The sequence below is a fragment of the Protopterus annectens genome, chromosome 7.part0, assembly GCF_019279795.1.
Source record: "Protopterus annectens isolate FY-2018-M chromosome 7.part0, PAN1.0, whole genome shotgun sequence".
Lineage (NCBI taxonomy): Eukaryota > Metazoa > Chordata > Ceratodontiformes > Protopteridae > Protopterus > Protopterus annectens.
The window spans coordinates 209,402,021-209,424,520 of NC_056739.1; the positions used below are offsets into that span (position 1 = coordinate 209,402,021).

General features: G+C 41.0%; 1 protein-coding gene across 1 annotated transcript in view; it reads right to left on the reverse strand.

The window, feature by feature from the left end:
* Nucleotides 1-22,500, reverse strand: part of LOC122806359 (GABA type A receptor-associated protein) — a 382,115-nt gene that overhangs the window by 323,768 nt on the left and 35,847 nt on the right. The window contains exon 2 of the mRNA XM_044076709.1: nt 695-773. Within this exon, the coding sequence (XP_043932644.1) occupies nt 695-773 (79 nt within the window). The remainder of the gene's footprint in view (nt 1-694; nt 774-22,500) is intronic.

The following is a 22,500-nucleotide window of genomic DNA, read 5'->3' on the forward strand; positions in this document are numbered from 1 at the left end:
AAATAGGGATGTCTGGCACCCCTGAATTCAACAGAAATTCTTAGTAATTATTCTAATTCTGTTGTTTACAACTACACCATGTTTCAGATAGGACAGCTATTACTTCTCTGCCAAAAAGGCAGCCACAAACCATCTTGCTTCACTGTATCATACAAGGCATGTAAATTACCACTCAAAGCAGTGTTTTGAGGAACTATACTTTCAACAAGACATCTTAACAATGCAAAAGGAAAACCCACAGGCCTTTTGTACAAAATCGAAGACTTTAGGTGTGTACACCATTTTGCTTTTAGATCACAACTCTGTTATGTTGTAACTAGAGGCTAACTTCTGCTGTGAAACTTCTCGGTTACAAACAGCTGTATATCCAGGTTTTATTCCATATCACAGAATTATCTACCTTTATTTTCTTCATTTTATTTATATAACCGAAAAAATCTTCATGATCTTCTCATGTTATTCTAATAATGTTCTATACCTACATCATAAATATTTACTAGGCACAGGCTTACAGACAGAGCAGCTTTATACAGCACATCCTTCTTTTATTTATCTGCTGGAATACACAACTATTTGCTAGGGCCCATCTTAACTGCTACAACTTAATGAAATTGTTAGGGCCCATCTTAACTCTACAACTTAAATTCTTCCAAAATATACTGCAAATCCCAGTTGAGCAGTCACACCAAATTACCTGTCAAGTCTGAAGGAACCAAATATTTCTTCTTATCAAGATCCCCTATCCTTGCTTTAGGTGCTTTCTCCACGATCACCTGCAAACAAAGAATAAATCAGCACACCAATTCAAAATAAAACAATGCAAATGAAAAGAGAAACTGAAGGTGCTCAGTACACCACCAACCTACTTATCAGAGCCACTATCTCAGAGTCTACTCTTTTCTATCCAAATACTTTTAACATTTTTTAACAGTTTTTTTTAACACTATGAACATAGTACACTGTCAGTCTAACACAAAATAGAGATTTGACTGCCACAGACAAAAGCAAAACTACCCGTTCATACACTGGCCCTTTTGATTCTTCAACCATTTCTATTTTTAGTAGAATCAATAACATGCTGTTAAAATTGTCCAGCGAATCAATACAGCCTGTAAGTTTGTTTTTTTTTTTTAATTTATTTCACCAGTTAACTTCACCTGATATTCAAAGCCTGCCTCTCCCCCCACCTCGTCTCACTCATTCGTGGCCCACTCATCCTCTCTGTCAGTTTCTGCACACAGCATGGAACACCCATCCCCACCCTGTGTTACAAAATGCAGTCTAGGTGCCCCCAAAGCCAGTGGGTTACCCTCTCCATAAGAAAGGAGATTACATCTTTCTGTCAAGTTTTTCCAAATTTAAAAGTGATCTGCCACCCTAATAAAGACCAGAACCTTCTTGGACTCTAACCAAATAGCCAGCTTATGCAGCTACTAGGACACTCAGTACATCTTTGAGTGGTTTTCCACAGATAGTACAATTAGATGATTCTAATCAGTGGAAAATGTAAGAGTGAGAGTCAATGATACAACAGCAAAGTACAAAAAGAAAAAAACACAGGAAAAAGGCCTGATGAATTTATGCATCAAATTTGTTATACAGCTTTCAACAACTGGCCTAAGACACCCTCCGCATTCTTTGTAGGAGTACGAAGCCAGCTATGAAAGTTAAAATTGCTGAAGAGAGCGCTAATTTTTGGTGGTGAATGAGTTCAACTGCTTTGTGGATCACTAAATTAAAAGCAACGAGCCAATTGCTCGTTTTAGACTTAAGGCATATAAAAAGCATAGGGTTCATTTTGTAGTTCACTACTGCAGTTACTTCACCTACTCTACTGCAGGTTGAGAACTGACTTTCAGAGCCAGACACCCTTCTCTCTAGGTTGGATGATGTCACTTTTACCCTAGACATCTCCAGGCCCAGGCTTACAGACAGAGCAGCTATGTATGTCATCGTAAAGGCTGACATATGGCCAGTCATTTTTACTAGAGAGGCTGCAATCCAGGTCCAAGCTAGCAGAGGCCCATACAGGACATCCTGCATCACCACAGCCAAAACAGACAGCAGTACCAACTACCAACACTGGTAAACAGGTATCAAAAGCATCTTTGCTAGTAAAGGGTAAATGCTTCCAAAACCTCTTACCCCACAAACAAATGGAGCTTGAACAAGACTGGGGATTGGGAACAGACTTTAGGCAATAAAAATTCTACTGTGAAATAACTAGAGAGACATGGGAAAAGAGAAATAACACCCACAGCTACACACAGACTGTATTCAATGCCTCAACTGCCAAGTCCTTAAGACAAACTAGTACACAGCCAAATTTCCTGGTCATTGGCAATTCTACAGTGAGGGCATCGATGTCCACCTCACCAGACGAAGTAAGGAGAGTGCCACGGTTAACTGCCCTTCTGGGGGTAGGATCAGTCATGTCACACAGGCACTCAGATCACTGAACCACAGGTACCAGTATAACTCTGTCATAGTTCACATGAGTGCTAATGATCGGAGATGTACTTCCCTTGACTACACGAAGCGAGACATGATCAAGCTCGCTGATTATGCATCTCAGACAGGTAGGAGCCTAGCACTGAGAAGCATACTACCTTCTCCACAGATGGTGCCCTGTTAGCAACAGAAAATGACCGATTTTTACAAAAGACAGCTTCTGGTATCAATCCAAGGGGAATAACATTTGACGGCCTAGAAGGACATGGATGCTTTGTCAGGGATGGTCTGCACTTACCCCTTTCTAGGCTTTCGGATATAGGCAAAAACCTTTTCCACCCCCACAGTGACTTTTTTAGGGCAATTTGAAACTGATAAACCTCCCAACTTAACTGAACCTATGAAGGAATACCTGAAGGTGGTACTGCTCAATGATAGGAGTCTTGAGCTCCATTCCCTGCAAGACTTCCTCTCCTTGAAGAGTACAGACATCTGTACAGCAACAAAACCATGGATTAAATCACAGACCGTACCCCAGAAATACAAGTTTATAATGCCTTTCACACCTTTAGACCAGCTACTGCACAGCAGGCAATTAAAGGTGTAGGAGACTCAGTCTACATTAAAACCAATCTCTTATCCGGACTAGTTAAAAGTGTACGAGATCCAGTGGGTCATAAAGGTGCAACTCACCATAAACAGAGTCTCGTACCATATCCTTGCAACCTGTAGGATCTCCCTTCATGTCCCAGGAAACCCATACTACCTAGTCACAGTGTACTAGAGTCCCTCACCATTCAACCTAATACTAAATTCATGGGGAATCTCAACTAACCCTCTACAGACTGGAATCCTACACCATTTCTAATGCACAAGCCCAGCGATTCCTAAGCCTCTGGCCAAATGTTCCAGGATGTTGGTATTAACATTCTCCTACCAAGGGGTACAAACATCCTTGACCTTGTACTCATGAACATGGAGGGCCAATGTCCTTCATCCAGTGTAATGGCTTCTCTCATCAGATCTAACCATAAAGCAGTACTGCTAGAAATAAAAATTAAATCCTGGGATCCATCGAAACCAAAAACCTAACTCCAAGCACCCCAAACCCAAAAAACACCATAGCATATGCTGAGCTATTTACAAAATCTCTGTACAGCTATACTGACAACTGCATAGAGCAAGCCATATTGACAGCTGTATACAAGCAAGCTGTCCCCACTTACTTACATTAAGAATAAGAAACTCAAAAGACAAGTTGAGTTGCCATGGTGGAATCACAATATCAATCAGGTATACAAGAAAAGAAAAAAGAAATCTTGGCTAAGCATAGGAGCAACAAAGCCATACATACCAAAAGCCCCTGACCAATCTAAATAGGCAGCTAAGAGGATTACTTAACACTCCCAAAGGTAAATTTGAGGAAAAAATATCTTCTCTGGGGAAAAAAAGATAACCAGAAAGCTTTCCACGGCTATGTTTGTAACCTCAGGGGAAATGCGCAACAATGCGCAGAAATTATAAATGACATCTCCCACACTGAACCGGAGGCCACTGCCAACCTTTTGGCTAACAGGTTCAGCTCAAATTTGTGCCCCCAACAACCCCCCCCACTAGTCAAAAGGAAATGCCTCATATTGTAGTCCCCCAACCAATACTAAGGTATAAGTCATCAACACACTTTTCAAGGACAAAAGCACTGCATTGATGGGCCTCAATAGCATCCCAGGAGGTTTAGTTAATGGCACAAAACATGAACTCTCTGGTCCACTTAATCACTTTTCAACTGGACCCTACAGTCAAGTTTTGTGTCCAATGAATGGAAGAATGGCTGCAGTCATTCCATTGCACAAAGCAGGTCCAACCACATTTCCAGGGAACTACAGGCCCACGAGTGTCTTAACAGCCTCATACGCAAGGACATGGAAAGAATCAAGGACATGATAAATAAGGACATAGGTAACTTACCAACACTGGATCCATCATAGCTCGGCTTTGTTAAAGGAAGGCCATGCCTATTAAACCTAGTGACTTCACCAAGAGGCTCACCAAAGCACTGGATGAAGGTAAGCCTGTGCACACAGCTTACCTTAACCAGGCCAAGCCTTTTGATACAATACCCATAGACATGCTCACTAATTTAAGTACAAACCCTTTTATCACCCCACTGGATAACCAAACGGCTCATGAAAAGCACCTAGGAGGTCAAAATAGCCAAGGTCACCTCCACCAAGAGGTCAGTCACTAGCAGAGTCCTACAGGGCTCAGTACCGGGCCCACTCCTTTTTGGCATCTATTTCTCTGAAAAAGAAGCAAATTATGAAAGTTTATAGCTGATCAAGTTTGCAGATGACTGCAAGCTGGGGGTCATCAGACTCCACTGCAGGCACTAGCATTCTTCAAGAAGGTCTACCTATGTCTAACAAATGGTGCCAAAACAAAGGTCTTAAACTCAATGCCAAGAAATGCATAACTGTACCCTTTGGGAAGCCAAACATCCAGGCCAATTACCATGTTGATAACACACCCTTAAGAGAGAGTCAACCCAGTGGTCAGGGATCTGGGTACACTCTAGCCTTACTTTCGACCACCACTTGGCCAGAGGGGTGAAGAAATCTTTTTATGTTGTGCAACTTACAAGTAAGGCCATGGTATCTAGGCCCAAAAGGTAATTATCCCACTGTACTTTGTCCTTGCTAGACAATTCTTCAGATCTTCTTGTCCGGTAAGCCCATCAACTAGTTTCACTGAACTTGAGGAAAAAAATGCACAACCCTCATGGAAAACACTACATTACATACTATGAAAACAGTGGAGGTCCTTACACCAAATGAATGAAGGCAGAGTGTTGCTGGACTACCACAGCTGCTAATTATTCAGGGTCATTTCCTTTATCAGCATAATCTTTTTCAGAAACTGTAAAGTTTTGCACAAAAGGGAAACCTGAGTGCAGCCACTGAAGGTTATGGAATGAACTGGTGTCAGCTAGGATTTTATATGGTTAGCACAGATGTCCAAAAGCAAAAAAGTAAGGAGCAAACTGTTGGAAGCAACTACATTTAACTATAAAACACAACCTTGATAAAGGCACAATTTTTAATATTTAGCAAAAGAAAGCGGACCGGCTAGACAGCACTTGAGCAGTATATAAACATCCATACAATGGAATAAAAGTATTCTCAGCTAGAAAGAGTAAAATAAAGGAGAGGAAGCAAATGAACAGACATAGATGTTAGATTCAATATCCAGTTTGTATATAAATGAGGGACCATTTCCTGAGAGAAACGATCTCCTTATGGATGCCCTTTAACTCAAATCATTTTAGCATATGCAACAGTCACAAGAAGTTGTGTTTTATTTACATTTGTTTACCAGGGTTGTGTACTGATCAATACTGACCAATTTCAGGTTCAGCCCAGATGAAACGCAAAACATTTTACAAACAAAACACAGAAATGTAAGCAATAACAGAATAGTTCAGACTAATGACAGAGAAAAAAAATATGTACATACATTCCAGTGAACAAGCACAGTGCCATGTACAAGTACATTAGTTTCTAAAGTGGGTCAGTCTTTAGAGAATCTTGAAAGAGGTGAAGAGACTTGGAAAGGAGATGGAAGCAGGAGCATTTTGCCTGGATGGACAAGTGATTTTTGAGTTCCATTCTGAAATTGAAACAACTGTTTATTTCCTTAACGTTGATGGGGAAGAGCTTGGTGCCCGAGAAAAGAAAGCATGTGCAATGCTGTGGTTTTTGGTTCTAGGGGTAACAAGAGTTGGTGTGGTTTCCGAACAGTGTCTCACTCTAGTACAATGAGTTTTTTCTGTGAAGTCTAGCCACACTGAAGTCTAGCCACACGGGGAGTAAATGTGTGGAGTTGGGAGTAGTTTATAGAGCTGTGAAGGTTTTGTTTTACGAGTAGCTTTTTCTTGGGTGATATAGTGATGCTGACAGAAAGGAGAGTTTGTAATGAATTGGCAGAGGCTGTTAGAGAGTCTGGAGTATAACAATGTTTTTCTTGGAAGCCGAAGCAAAAATTGGTAGCACATATTCATGTTGAGAAAGCAGAACTCCTCTTGCCAATGGCTGCTCTGGCTGGATGGGACAGAAAAGAGGAAATCTTTTTGGTCCAGAAGATGAGGGAGTTTATTCTGGCTCTCACTCTGATCAAGCTACAGTCTAAGGTATTTAAAGGTGGAGGATGTCTCTCTATGGAATGGTTGTGTAGGTCAAAGGTAGTCAGTCAGGTGCTTGGTGAATTTTCTGTAGAGTACCAAAAATAGGTTTATAAGCCATTGGTGGAGCTCATGTAAATCAGACTGGAGTTGGCACTAAATGCTGGTGTGAGTAACCTGATCAGTAAGTGACCCGGCCATCAGCATAGAGACCAGGTGGGAGATGGGGAGGACATGTTTGTTAATGAATATGGGTACGAGGAGGGGGCAATAATGGATCCTCATGGTATACCTTTAGTGACAGGTGCAGATTCTAATTGGGAAGATCCTACTTCAACTCTGAAGGGTCCATCAGTGAGAAGTTTTGAAACCAGGGAGCGGCATCAGGACTGATACCAATTTCAATGTTATTTGTTTTGGAGAAGACAGTGGTCAAATGCCCTCGTCAGGTCTATAAATAGGGCATCTGTAAGAAGCCCACTATCAGAATATCAGTTAGGGACTAAAGTGCTGTCACAGTACTTTGTCCAGGCCAGAATCTATGTTGTTTGGAGGACAGCAGGTGGTACTGTTGGATACAAAGGAAGAGTTAAGTACAGACCATCATTTCAAGAAGTCTGCTCACAACTGGAAAGATGGATATTGGATGGAGGCATTTTTGAGTTGGCTTACTTTTGGAAAACTGCTATAACTAACCCCCCCCAATCTGTGGCATGATGTTTTGCAAGAGACATAGATTATGTATGTGGGTGCGAGGAAGACATATGCCCTCTGCAGTAATATGAGCCAGGGGTTTATGATGTCAGATCCAGGAGGGGTGTCACTGAAAATATTTTCAAGCAGAATAGAGAGTTATTTGGGACATATGCATTTAAAGTGGAAGAGGGGGTTGAATGGTGGCAGGGTGGGCAATTCATGACCTGTGGCAGATGTGGAGTTTGACAGGAGATTGCCAAATTCTTTATGAAAATCTTCTTGAGAAAGTTTTGCTGTACCACATTGAATTGACAGGGTATCATGAGGAGGATTTCTTCTTGCAAATGGGATAACTTCTTTCCAAAAGTGTTTGGGGGAAATGCAACAGAGTAATTTGTTTCAAGACTTCTTTTGTGTCTTCTGATGGACTTTTTGGCTAGGTTATACAAGACTATAAAGGAGGTGTGGTTGTATGGAGCCCGTTTCCATTTCTGCCATACTTCCTCCCTTATAGTTAAAGGATGTTTGAGTTCAGTAGACAGACATTCAGTTTTGGTGGTTTTATAAAGTCTGTGAATAAGTGGGAAGAATTTATCTTGCAGCTGGAGTAGAAAGTTGGTTAGGCTCATAAGTAGAGTACAAAGGTTCAAGTTGTGGACTGTGAAAAAGATTCTGAATGTGTCTGCATTTGTGCTACTCTGGTTTCTGAAGGCTTTTAATATTGGTGGTAGTTTTACAGGATGGTTGCCAACTGTAAAGGCGATTTGGCAGTGGCCGCTTAGTGGTGGTGGCAGAACATTTATGTTGGTGATTTGAGTTTGGTATGTTTGCAATAACCAAGTATAGAGTATTTGGAAGACTATTTGGAAGACCCAAGGTTAGGTCTTGTTGGTTCTTCTACAAGCTGGAGACCTAGGCCTGCTAAGAAAGCACTTGTCAGATTAAAGAGGGCAAAAATAGTTAGACTGAAGTAACTTAGAATGATTATGTTATTTTTGAGACAATTGAAGTTAGTGATGAGGGATTTGAATTTATCTAGGGAAACAGGGTGCGGTACCTAGGCTGTAGGGATCAATAGTGTTCCAGGAAACAAACTTAAGAGAAGAGTAGGTGTTTCCAGCTGACTGTCTGCTCTACAAGAGAGAAACAAACACACACACACCTGGAGGTACAGTTTTTAACTAGGGGAGTCTAAACATAGCCCTCTAATAAAGAGCTTACACATTTTGAAAGATGTTAAACAAAATTACAACTGGTATGCAAGTTGAAAATAGCAGATGAATTAACTTTGACCAAATAACAAAAAGAATCTTATATTAAAGGTACTGCAAAACTTGAGAAAAACTGGAGTGGCAAATTAATGCGTTCCAGAGCCACTGATCATAACAGGGAACACTCCAATGTTTTGCAGTCCGAGGTGTGCAGCTGCTACAGACATGCATTTTATGGACACCGTGGATGGTAAGGCAAAAGTAACAGGGGGGTGACATTAAGCACAAGCAAAGGCACCTTCTGGACAGTTTGTCGAGGACATGGAAGTGGTGTGATCATGCTAAAGAACTCTAGCACAAGGTGACTTGTATTGCTCAATTCTCAAGTCAGCCTAAGATCAACTCTTTTTTTTTTGTTTTTTAAATTACGACAAAAAAAGTTGACTAATTACCATAATGATAGATCCATGTCTGTCCATGTAGACATTAGGGACTAGCTGAAACCGGTACCAGTCAGCTCAGCACTTGAAAAATTCCCAGGCTCAACCCCCCCCCCAACTTCCATAATGCCCAACATCTCCCTTCTCTAGATCTCTAAGGTGCCCCACAACAGTCAACAGTCAACATCCTCAAAGACAGAGACACTGCAGAACTAAACACCTCATAAGTTTCAAGACCCCAAATACTGAGAAGGGGAAGGTGGGCAAATATGCTGAAGTGGACAAACATCATGATGTTTTAGCACTATAAGTACACAGTTCATGTTGTGCATGGAGCCCTACAGTTGTGCTTAGAATCTGGAAATAAGCCAGCTTTGTTAAGCAACATTCTGATGAAAGAAAGATGCTTAATCTTTCCTAGAAAAGGTATTCTCACACTAAAGCATAACAGCAGCCACGACTGAACAGTGTAATGCATTTTCACAACTTTAAAAAAACTGTGATTCACTTCACTGAGCCCAACAATTTGGTGCCTTCAAAGGGGGGCAATGGTGAAGGATGTCTTGATGTTCTTGATAAAGTCAGGATGCCAGAGGAAGGTGTGCTTCCAAACAGCAATGCCTGCTCTGACCACCTTGTGCCCCATCAACTGCTTTATGATAAAGTTATTTAACATAGAGAAAAATCAACAAACGTGTCTAACATCTAGCGCACACTGCAACATTCTAGTAATTTCATCAGGCAAACAATGCTGGAAACTTAACGGTGTTAAACAGTCGGTCAGCTGCTGAACAGAACCCTACACTATAATATTTACTTGCTACAGGCCCGTCTACTGGCAAGTTATGACAACTCAAAGTGCGAAAAGGACAGTGGAGACGGAACTTTTAAGATAAATACAACACTCCCACCAGCACACAGCAAACTGTGAAACATGTGATTAATATAACATTATTTGCATAACCAGTTTATCATAACGGCAGACGTTAGAGAGAGTATGTGGCCACTGTTGCACTTGAGTCAAGCCCGCCATCCGCTGCACCTGAGTCAGGATGGTCCAAAGCCACTTTTTTTTTTTTTTAAGTTCTTTGCCCATACCTTCTCTGCTCATTTCCTATTCTTCATTTGGATAACTCATGAGGGCTGTTTCTCTCTGGGGCACTGCCAGAGCCCAGGACACTTACATTTAGCATACTATATCTCAAGTGTGCATATTAACCCTGACTAGAAAGGAGGCAAGAAAGAGCTGAAGTCGGTGGGTATATGCCACATTTATATCAGTTATGTAGGGACAGCAGAAGTAAAGATGACATCAAACCAGACAATGGTGCTCAGATAAGAAAGTCTAGCCAGATGTCGGACCTCACCCAGTGGCAGAGACTCCCAAGTAATGACTGCAACAGATCCACACACACACACAGTTAACACATGATATATCCAGAAGGACAGCATCTCCATTATGATGGATCCTTAACTTATTTAGGAAGCAAACACGAAAGCCAACAAATCAGTCAGCTGATCGTTTGCGTTTCCCCTCAAATTACTCCCAACATTGGGAATACTTGTTGCATTGTACAGAGATGCACAGACAAATCAGACTATTTGTACAGAACAAAAGCAGTAAGCAAGGATTCACAGCTTTCCACTCAAATTAAAAGTTTGGCTGTATGTTCTCAAAAACAAGTCTTTGCCAGCCTCAGTGTATGCTCATTTTACAACAATGAATGTTAATTTGCAAATATTCTTAAAAAAGCTTCTTTAGATGGCATTTGTGCAGCTGCTATGTAGTATCACTGAATTCACATGAAGGTATTCCTTCAGGGTCACCATTGCTATGGGAATCCTTCTATGAGGAGACACCCAAGAGGCCTGGCTTACGACTTTGCCCTAGAGCTAACAAAGATGAACTCCCAACAGTGTCTACAAAAGTTACACATTTAATGCAATAGATCTGCTTTGTCAGTATCATCTCTACTGCTGTTCCTGCAGTCATTCACCTCACCTGCAGCCTGATGGGTTCCTTCCATGAGGCTAGCTACTTAGTTTTTTTTTCTGTTAGGTTCGGTCTCTGTAGGTTTCAAAGATCTGGAGGCAGTTCTGTAAGTGCTCCACATTATGGGTAAGGGGTTTTAAGGTATCCTGGGAATAAATGCTGGCACTGGGCCAAGTCCTGTTGGTCTCAGCCCTACAGGTGATGTAGGTGAATCTGCCAGTGCAGCATTACTGTTAAATTACAAGACTTTTGTTTATTCACCAGCCATACTTAAAAAAAAAATAAATAAATAAATAAATAAATAAATAAATTCACCACTACAACCACAAACAGTCTTTTCAATCTATCCTACTGACAAAAGCACATATCATAACAGCAGAAATGGTCTAAAACAGTTACTGGTCTTCTGGTAACATTCGGTCTACAGAAACACTTGCACAAGCGACTTCCTCTTTCTACACAACAAACTGGCCCCCACATACACAAAGATTACAGGGCTATTAAAAACTGAATAATCATATATAAATCTAATAATCAATTTTGCCTGTAGTGCAAAAGCAGCCACTCTGTCATCCGCTCACCAGGAACCTCACCCAACAGAGCTATGAAATACAGTAAATCATCCTCCACTTAAGCAGAAACTTTCAACATTCCTTAAAGGGCAACTCAGAACTTTCCAAAAAATCCCAAACCCATCTATGCCAACATTTTTCTTCCAAATACAAATATTGCTCATCAACATTGTAAAGTAAGCTCTCAGTTAACTGGAATTCAAACAACCGGCAAAAAAAAAATAAAAATTCAGTACAATTTTCACGTGTTGCACTTTGTTTTCCCCCACAGAAACATACCTTACGTTTTTAGAGTTTTAAAAAGGAAGATAGGAATAAAGTCCCTCTCCCTCCAATCTAAGAATAAAGCAAACCAAACTAGTACAGGGTACAGTATTAGGCCTATTTTTAATAGCAACTTTCCAGCAACCAGAACCTACAGTTATCCAGCATCTACCAATCCCCATGGGTGCCTGTTAACAGAGAGTTTACTGCATACTAGTACAAGTGGAGACCGCCACTTTTTACCCAGAATTGTGGGTCATCCCTTAAGATCAGTCAATCTTAGTGTACATATGTTAAACTTAACACCAGAGCAGATAAAAAAAAAAAAGAATCCAGCCAGCATCATGAAAGTTGCGTACCTAAAATAATGACAAACCTTAAGAAGACTGCCCCTGAACAGCCCTCTAAGATGGAGATCCCAGACATTATGATTGCTTAGAAGATGAAGCCTTCCTAGCATGTCTGGATTCCCCATCCCCCAAAATAATGCACTCATACCACACTCTGCAATTCTAGTTACAGCACCAAACTCAAGGAATGAAGAAGAAAAAAAAGGTAAAGAACAAATTTCCACATATGACAAACTGCAGATGGAGTCAATCAATTTCAGGACTTCCAAGATTGTTGCACCCTGAACAGCAGCTTAATTTCAGCTCTCCGAATGTGAATAGAAACCAAGTAGTAAGAGCTGGTAATTCGGGCAGCTTGAGTAAAACTCAGTTACTGTAGCCAGTAGGTACACTGCTTGGATGCCAGCAAAGAAGAAATTTAAACAGCTTGAAAGAACATCAACTATAAAAGGCGAAAAGAAAACACTGACTAGAAAGAATCTTGCAGCTATTCACCAAAAAGCAGTTCAAGCTTCAGCTATGGTACAAGAGATGGCTTCCAGTAATTTAGAGAGAGGGGGAAAAAAAAACCTCAAACAAATACACTTGTACATCAGAGTGTAACATGCGTGTGCTCTACCTTTAAGCATGCGAGGCTGTACGTGCATCTATAAATTCCAGACACATGCAATCCCTAGTGCCATTTTGTAGAAGCAGTCAGAGTTAGCATGTATGACTGCAGTTGTTAGTTTGTATGCAAGTTAAGTCATAGTCAGTAAGCATCTATAGGGATGTCTTTTTATAGCATAAAGCTGTTTAAACAGAATCCATGAAGACCTGTTTATTCGTGTACCAACATGAAAGCGACATGGTGTCATCACCGGGATGGAAGAGAGAAGAACATCTGCAGCCATGAGATGTAAAGAAGACAGCGAAGGTAAAAGAGATAAAGAGTACAAATATAACCAGAAAGAATCAATGGTAATGAGAAATAATACGAATTGTTTGCTCGATGCGAGAGAAGGCAAAAGAGGCATTACAAGGGCAGAAACTGCATTACCAGGCAAGCGTAAAGTACAAAAAAGTTTATAAACTAAAGAAAAAGTTGAAGATAAAAGTATTTGACAAGACGATTGACAGTAAAGCACAAGAAAAGTATACTGGACATAAAAAGGGCTTAAAACAAGCAAAACTAATATAGTAAGAAACGAGAAAAGGGCACAGTAAGCAAAAATAAAGCAAGGCGAGTGCTTGTATTTGGGCAAGGTGCTGTGTTTGGGCATAACTATGACTTCGTATTGTATCAAGGGCGTAACTAAAGTTATTCAAAGTATCTCAGTGTGTGTGTAAAACTGCTTACAGTGTGCGCTTACTACTGTGCCTGTATTTCAAAGAGTTTGTGTGTAAAATGCAACTATTTCATGCAATCCAGTCAAACCATAGCTATTTCGAAAAATTCTTATGCTGGGTGTGTCTATTTGCAAAGTGCCACCATTACAGAGTGCTTCCTGTACTGTAAAGAGTTGCCTAGCAAGGTACTACCACTATGGGGACATTTCAGTGTGTTGCATGCAGTCATTTGCAAAGTGTAAATACTTTGAAAGCTACTGAATTTTTGGCAATAGAAATTCAATTTACTTGCATTGTACAGTTGCTTGATACATTTCTTCCAGTGATAAAAAAAAGTGTTTCTTACAATAACATTCCTGCCTTTAATCAATAAGAAATTTCAAGGAATTACTTTAGTATTTTTCTCTTTACCAATTCCAAAAGTATAGCAAGTGGTTAATTGGTTGGTAAAGGCAGAAGTGCTAAAGTCATCTAAGATTCCGTAAAATACTGAAAAGTCCAATAAATTATTCTGCAAAGCTCCATAAAGCATCGAAAAGTTCAAAAAGGCTATTCTGCAAAATTCTGTAAAGCACTGAAAGCCCGAGAAAGTTTAGTAAAACACAGTAAAAGCATTGAGAAATCTGAAGTTATTTCGCAAAGTGCAATAAAGTGGAAAAGCCCAAGGAGTTTATTTTGCAAAGTCCAGTTATTCGAAAGTACAAGTTTGTTCATTCTCATAATTCCGTTAAGCGCAACGAGAGAAGGTACAGGTTCAGAGCACAAAAGCATTAAGCAAGTTGTGTTTGCCAGTTACCTATGCGCGTGTGTGTGTGCACTTATTTGGAAGACCCCTCACTGGCATGTGTTAATATAGCAGACAGATTTTGAAAACCCCAATCACTTATGTTTGATCAGAATATTGCAGAGAACTGAAAAATATTTGAACAAGAGTACGATATTTTCATACAAGCAGCTTATGCAGACAGAAATGCACATGCCAGGGCATTAATTTTGTTAAATCTAGCAGAATCAGACACCATACAATGACAGCGTTCATTTGCATATGCAACAGCAGTGTATGAAGGTGCAGACCATCATATTGTTGTGCAAGCTGAATAACGGGAAGACTCCAAGTGTTTGAAGCATAAATTCTGAGAAATGTGCAACCCCCAGATGAATGTTACATTAGAGAGGCATTTGTTTTACACAAGAGATCAGAAACCAGGAGAAACATTTGCAGCTTATACAATGGACTCAAGAAACAGAGCTAAACCGTGCCGGTTTGGTGATTTAAAAGATGAGCTGATAAAAGGAGAGACGTGTGTGTGTGGTATTAATAGAAGTGTTGCAGTGAGGAAGACTTTGCATCGTGACAGCGATTTTACATGAAGCAAAGCAAAAGAGATTTGCCAGACTCATGAGGTGACAAATACAAATTTGCTTGCAAGTGACAAAAGCATGGTTTCAGTGAGCTCCAGAGCAAACAGATAGGTCTGTTCCTGTTTGCCCTTGTTGCATACTAAGCATGGGGTAGCCACAGGGTTTCCAAAGTAGGTACAAAGCTTTCCAGAAAGTCCTAGAAAAAGTCCAAGCTCCACTGCCAGCTCAGTGCAATAGAAAAGTGAGTCAGCAAAACCCAAACCTAGCTTTATTGTTAACTGCCACAATTGTGGTTCACATCACGAGTCTAAAAGAGAAAAAGTGTTTTGCATATGGCCAGCAATGTCACAAGTGCAAAAAATTGAACCATTTCGCAAAGATTTGCAAATTAAGTAAGCCTCACACAGCTGTAAAGAAAGGTCACATAAAAAAGCAAGTTGATCAAATAGAGCCAAAACAGTCAGCTTTCTATGTAGATGGTGTTTCAGTGCTTGGAAAAAAAGAGTTGCCATGCAGTAAACTTAGTAACAAGGAGTGAAGTATTTTGTACAGTTCGGATTAATGGACGACCCAAAGAGCACAAAAGTAGACAGTAGGTCAAAGTGTAATGCTATATCAGCAGACACATTTGCAAAAGTGGGAATCAACGAACAACTCAACGTAACCACGTCCATAAGCCAGAAGTTTTGCACTGCTGAAGAAATTCAAACTGAAGGTCCAGTAAATACTTTCATGTTATATGGCCAAGAACTGTTACATGTTATTCTACACAGTCCGACAACCAGTGCAGTTTTTACTAGGTCTGAAAGACAGTTTGAGAATACATCTGCTTACTTTTACTAAAGAAGTTAATCATGTGAGTACAGTTCCATGTTCCAAATTTTCCGAAGCCATTTTCTCAGAGTATGACGACGTTTTTGATGACAAATTGGGTAAACTTCCAGTTGTGTATTCCATGAAGTTAGACCCAGAGAGCACTCCAGTAGTCAGACCAGCAAGAGCAGCTCCAAAAGCAATGCAAAATAAAGTTAAAGCTTAGGTGGATAAGATGGGGCAGCAAGGTGTGAATTGTCCAGTCACAGAACCAACAGAATGGGTGTCACCCATGGCAGTCGCTCACAAAAAAGGCTCAGACGAAATCAGAATTTGCATTGCTCCTAGAGGTCTGAACAAAGCATTAGAGAGACCATACCATCCAATACACACAGCTGAAGTTGCAGCTCTAATACTGAATGCCACTATATTTTCTGTTTTGGATGCAAAGAGTTCATTTTGGCAAGTAATGCCTGACTGCAAATCCTCATTTCTAACTACTTTTAGCACTCCATTTGGCAAATACAGATTCCTAAGGATCCAATTTGGAATAAATTCTGCAAGTGAAGTCTTTCAGCATGCAAGAGAACAATTTGTTTCAGGTTAATCTTGTGCCATAATAGTAGACGAAGCAGAGCATGACAAACCTCAAGTCAGTCCTAGACAGAGCATGTGAGATAAACAAAGCCGAATCCTCTGAAGTGCAAATTCAGACTTCCAGAAGTTATGTACGTAGGGCATTTGTTTACAAATACAGGCTTGAGACCTGACCCAGCCAACCAAACCACTATCCTAGAGATGTCAGCACCAAACAATGTGCAAAGTTTACAGAGTTTTCTGGGCATGGTCAACCATTTAGGTAAATTTAGGTAAATTTATACCAGACTTCAGCATGTTGACAGCACCTTTGAGAGAGCTAACATGCAAGAAGGTTGTATGGTCATGGCTGGATCATCAGAAGGCATTTGATGACCTTAAGCAAAAAATTGCCACCCCACCCACATTAAGATACTGTGATACTTCAAAATTTGGTCTTGGCACAGTTATTTTTAAACAAGGCAGACCAGTAGCCTGTGCATCTAGGACACTAACTCAAACCGATATGCATTATGTTCAAATTGAGAAAGAGCTTTTGGAAACAGTAAAACCTGGAATATGCAAATACAATTACATTTATAGTCAAGATATACAGACTGAAAATCATCATCAACCTCTACTTAATATTCTAAAAGAAGCCTATGCATTCTGCTCCAGCGAGATTACAAAGAATGCTGCTCAAGCTGCAAAAGTACAATTCCAAAATGGTCTACACTACAAGGTAAATTGCTACATCTGGCCGATACCTTATCCAGACTGCCTAGAAATACAACCTTATCCAGACTGCCTAGAAATACAACAGAACAGCCTGATGCAGAGAATTTTGAATATGATGTAATGTCAGTGTGCAATTTTTCCACCACTAGATTTGATGAGTTGCGAGATCACACTATGACTGATCTAATTTCACAATAGTTTAACCACTACGTCAATGGTGGATGGTCAGGAACCTATCCCTCCAGCATGTTTTGTTTATTGCGATGACAAGGTTTAGATCCCTGGAGCATGTGGCTCTGAGGGATTGGGATTTCTTTAAGTGTAGCATGTCCCAATAGCTCTGGGTTTGACATGGCCTTGTATGTTAAGCAAAGATCACCTCTGAGTAGATGATATGCGACAGAGTACAGCTGGAGTTAAGGTAGTCAGCGTAGGGCATCTGCTTTAGGCCTGTGATTCTTTTAGTGAGGTACTTCTGTGGCCTTTCCAGTTGTTGTAGAGGTCTGGAGCGGTACATACCAAATGGGGCGTTGTATTCTATAATGGGTCTAATGAGGGATGAGTACAGTGGGACAATGACCTTTTTTCTGGGAGGAAGCCCTTAGTGATGAGGTGTGCCACACAGAAGGATTTCCTGACTGTTGTGGCGATGTGGTTATCGAAGGTGAGACCACTGTCCACCTGTGTCCCCCAAGTCTCATCACACTTTCGGTGTCGAGTGTACTGCCAACCTATGTGGTAATTCACGGGTACATGTTTTTCCCCAAAGGGAATCGCTATACATTTCTTGGCATTGAGCTTGAGCCCATGGCTCTGGCACCAAGCATCTGTTTCTGTAAGGCCCTTTTGTAGAGTATTCACATCATTTGGGGATTCAATAATGACTCCCAGTTTGCAGTCATCTGCGAACTTTAGCCAGAGTCCCTTAGTGTTTGTTGGCTTGTACTTCAGAGAAGTAGATGCCAAACAAGAGCTGTCCCAAGAATGAACCCTGAGGTACTCCACTTGTCACTACAGTGTGGGGGTTCTGTCAGTAAGCCAGTTGGCAACCCACTGAGTGACATAGGGATTAATGCCAAGCTTAGTAAGTCTATCTACGATTCCAGAGTGAGGGATGGTGTCAAAGGCCTTGGCGAGGTCCAGAAAAGCTGTGTGGACTGCCTTACCCTCGTCCACGGCTCTGAAGACTGATTCGAAGTTAATCAGGTTCAGGAGACAAGATCTGCCCTTCATGAACCCAAACTGGGTTGGGTCCAGTGTTTGAAGATTGCCAATGTCTTTGTTTATAAGTTCCATGATGACACGTTCCATAGCCTTGCAGATCAGGTTCGGCAGACTGATTGGGCGGTAGTTCCCAGGATCCAAGGTGGATCCCCCCCCTTGTGGAGTGGGATAACTGTAGCTGTGCGGCACTCAGTGGGCAAGAAGCCTGAGGTGAGGCTATGATTAAACATGACACTTAGGTGAGGTGCCAGTTTATTTTGTTGTTCATGTAGTACACAGCCCAAGATGTCATCTGGTCCCATTGATGCTGCAGTCTTAGCTTTGGAGAGTGCATTTTTTTATCTGTGTGGCCATTACCAGAATTTGGCAATCTTCCGGTATTAAGATGGGTCATTCAGGGGGTGAAGTTGGCACTGAACTGATCTGCCAGGATATTGGCAATATCTTTGCGATCAGGATATTTGATGCCATTCTGTTGTAGCTCAGAGCAGATCCGAGCATCGCCATTTAAATTCTTGACATAGTTATAGAATGCCTTGTGGTTGTCATTGGAAACTTTGGCAATTTTATTTTCGTAACTAGCTTTGGAGGAGTTTATGAGGGACCTCAGCTTCTTACGGAGGCTGGTAAGGGAGTTTTTTGCATCATGGGATTTTTCTCTTTTCTGCAACAGTTTCTTCCTTTTGTTTTAATGTTTGTTTAAGGGAGGAGACCACCAGATTGGCTTCCTTTTTTTGGAGGAGAGCATCTTGGTTCTATCTGGGATGGCATGCTTCATGCATGAGTGGATGTGCTCGTAAAGTGCCTTAGTGTAGGATTCAGCAGTCGAACTTTCAGTTCCTGTCTGCATGAGCGTCGAAATTGGTCACTTCTGACTTGAGTAGCATAAAGATGGCTTTGCAGAAGTTTTTTATGGATGTTTCCTTACTGGGGGGGGGGGGGTGGATGTTAAGGGTGATTAGCTTATGATCAGACCTGACCAATGAGGTGGTGACCATAGGTGTGGAGCATCAATTTCCCATGTTGGTAATGACCAGGTCTAGGATATTGGGCTCCCTGGTGGGACTATGGATTAGTTGATCCAGGGTGTTGGAATTTATGAAGTCCAAGAACCGTTGGGCAAAGCTGTTGGTACACTAGTAGTTTTCACAGTTTTCAGAGACTGTCCCAGTTGCCAAATCTAATTCCCAGTTTTATGGCACACGATATGGACACGTTTCTAAGCCTAGCGTGAAATAAGCAGCAACGTGGACTTTTAAATGGACAGAGATTTTATATATATATATACAAATATATATATATATATATATATATATATATATATATATATATATATATATATATATACATATATACACACACACACACACACACACACATATATATATATATATATATATATATATATATATATATATATATATATATATATATATATATATATATATATACACACACACACACATACACACACACACAGGACGTATAAGAGAATTTAAGTACCTTTATCTGCTCTTTTTTTTTCAAAAAAATACAGTATTTAAATTGATTTTAACTGTGTGGAAGGAATATTATCTGAACTGGAAGTTAGTCAGTGTTTGCTGAATTTTGTTATTTGCTAGTAATTACAGGCGTGGGGGTAGTCACATTCTTTGATTTCCTGTCCTTGCCTATTTAAGTGGTACAGTGTGAAATATTTTCTGCTTAAAAACCTCAGCTTTGGCCGGCTAAGAACTTGCTGTATTCAACTGGACGTATAAGAGAATTTAAGTACCTTTATCTGCTCTTTTTTTTCCAAAAAATACAGTATTTAAATTGATTTTAACTGTGTGGAAGGAATATTAACTGAATTGGAAGTTTTGACTCTGCTCTTCAGTTAGTCCCACCCACCCTCCCTGTTTTTGTTTTGGTGTTAATCTTAGTGGCCTTGCAACTGCCCGCCCCCTCTTGTAAATTTGTGTTTGGATACTCCTTCTGGGCCCATCTCATTTGCTCACTCAACTGAGTGCAGTGAGATCATATTCTGATTTCAGGCACTCCTACTGTGTACAAAGAGAGCATCTGGGAAACAGAAAAAAAAAAAATGTAAGCTTGTTTCCTGCCTTTCCTGGTAAGTGGTATGAGCCCCCAAGCCCTTCTGTGTTGGAGGCAAGCCTTCTAGCTTAGTTTTTTTTTTCTTATAACTAGCCAGTTTTCTAGTTTCAGCACTCAAATCTGTTTCTTTGATCTCAGCACTTGTTCAGAAAAAAAAAAAAAAAAAATGTCATCTGCTTTTACTGTACTTGTGTTTCTACCTACTTTTTTTTACCTTTGCATCATCTTAAAAGTACTCAATTGTATTTATTACTGCTTGGTGTAACTCATTCTAAGCCTTTTGGTTTAAACACTTGGGCTTCGAACCAGTTGTTTTGCACCGAGAGGGTTTGTGGTCTGCAATGTGGTGGCAGGACAGGTAGCTTTCATCCTTCTAAGTTAGGAACTGCTGATTGAGAGCCCAGTGTCTGCTATTCTTAAAGTATATTAGTTCTGGTTTAAGCACTTGGGCTTCAGGCCAGTTATTTTACATTAAGAAGGTTTGTGGTCTGCACTCTTGTGGGAGAAGAGGCTGGACTCTGCCCTTCTGAGCTGGGAATTTCTGGTTAAAGGTTTATAGTGCCTGAATATTTGAACTGTATCTTACTGAAATTGGTATACCTTGTTTGCTGTAGCATAGACTAGATGCAGGCCTGCTGAATCTAGCTTTGTTTATATGTTTGTTTGTTTGCTTGTTATTTCCCTGGAACACCAATTCCACCTAATACGCGGCTTCTCAGGCTTCTCGGCGCTTCTGCGGATCACTACTGATATCTGCATTGCTTACTGTACTTATTTCCTTGTTTCACTTGAAAGAAAGTTACTGTTTGTCGTTTTTGCATTTAAGTTACCTGTAACACATTGCACTTAAGTTACCTGGCACTTGCTCACTAAAGCAATTATATAAGTCAGCACTAAAAATTAAAAGCACTACACCCTCACTCCCCACTGGCACTGGTTTTCAATTATTAAGGAATTCCAAATATTATTCTAGCATGTCCAAAGGTCAGTTGTCAATCTCCTCTCTGGTCCAGCTGGTGAATCTGGGAATCTTGAGGCAATGTTACAACTGCCTCATGTACACAGACAACCCTCTCCTCCTCCCAACAAATTCCAACACATGTGAGAGATGCAACCATATAGCCAAACTAGAGGCTAAGCTCTCTCAACTACCACGAAAGCAAACCAAACACATAATCACACAAAAACATACTCGGAGGCTCTAAATAAAGATCTGCCGAAGCAGCAGAGACCTCCAAAGCAGAAACCCAAGCAGCCGCTACCCCAAAACAAAACACGTGCAACACATCTCACAAAGCCAGTGTGCCAGTCACAGCCCTTAAGACTAAACACCACACCTGATACACTTGTAATAGGCGACTATAGTCAGGCACACTGACGTCCCGCTCACCAGGATGAACAAGGAGAGGGTCACGGTGAGCAGCCTGTCGGGCGCTAGGATCCGCCACATAACACAAGCACTCAGGTCACTCCAAAGCAAGTACAAATATGACTCGGTCATTGTCCATGCTGGTGTGAATGACCCGAGTCGTACCTCCCTGGGACTACATGAAGAGACAAAGGAGCTCTCCGAGCATGTAGCCCAAGCCGGTATGACCCTGACCTTGAGTAGCATCTTACCCTCACCAAGAATGATGCCACAATATGAAGACAAGATGATCAATTTCAACAATTGGCTTAAGTACTGGTGTCATTCAAAGGGGATCCAATGCCTGTCAGCTTGGGATGATATGCTCGACAAGCCACGATGCTTCGCTAGGGACGGCTTGCACCCGTCACCCCTGGGCTTTCGGATATTGGCAAAGGCTCTTGCTACCCCCATAGTGCCTTTTTTAGGCAAGGCTCAAAAGACAAACCCACCTCCATAGGTATCACAAGGGATAAGAAACTAAGAGTAATGCTACTCAACGCCAGAAGTCTAAACCTCAAGATGCATGCACTCTAAACTCTCCTTAGCATGGAGAACATAGATATCTGTGCAGTAACAGAAACCTGGTTCAGGGCTCCCGAGAGCACCCCAGCACTACCAGGTTATACCTCATACCATGCTTTTCGGCCCCAAAACTTGGACCGACCCACAAAAGGTGGGGGAGTATCGATATTCATCAAAGATACCCACACCTCCAGGTTGGTGGCAAAGCACAAGCATCCGAGACTATCCATGTGCAACTAACAGTGGGTAAAACTGCCTTCCAGTTTATAGCCTGCTA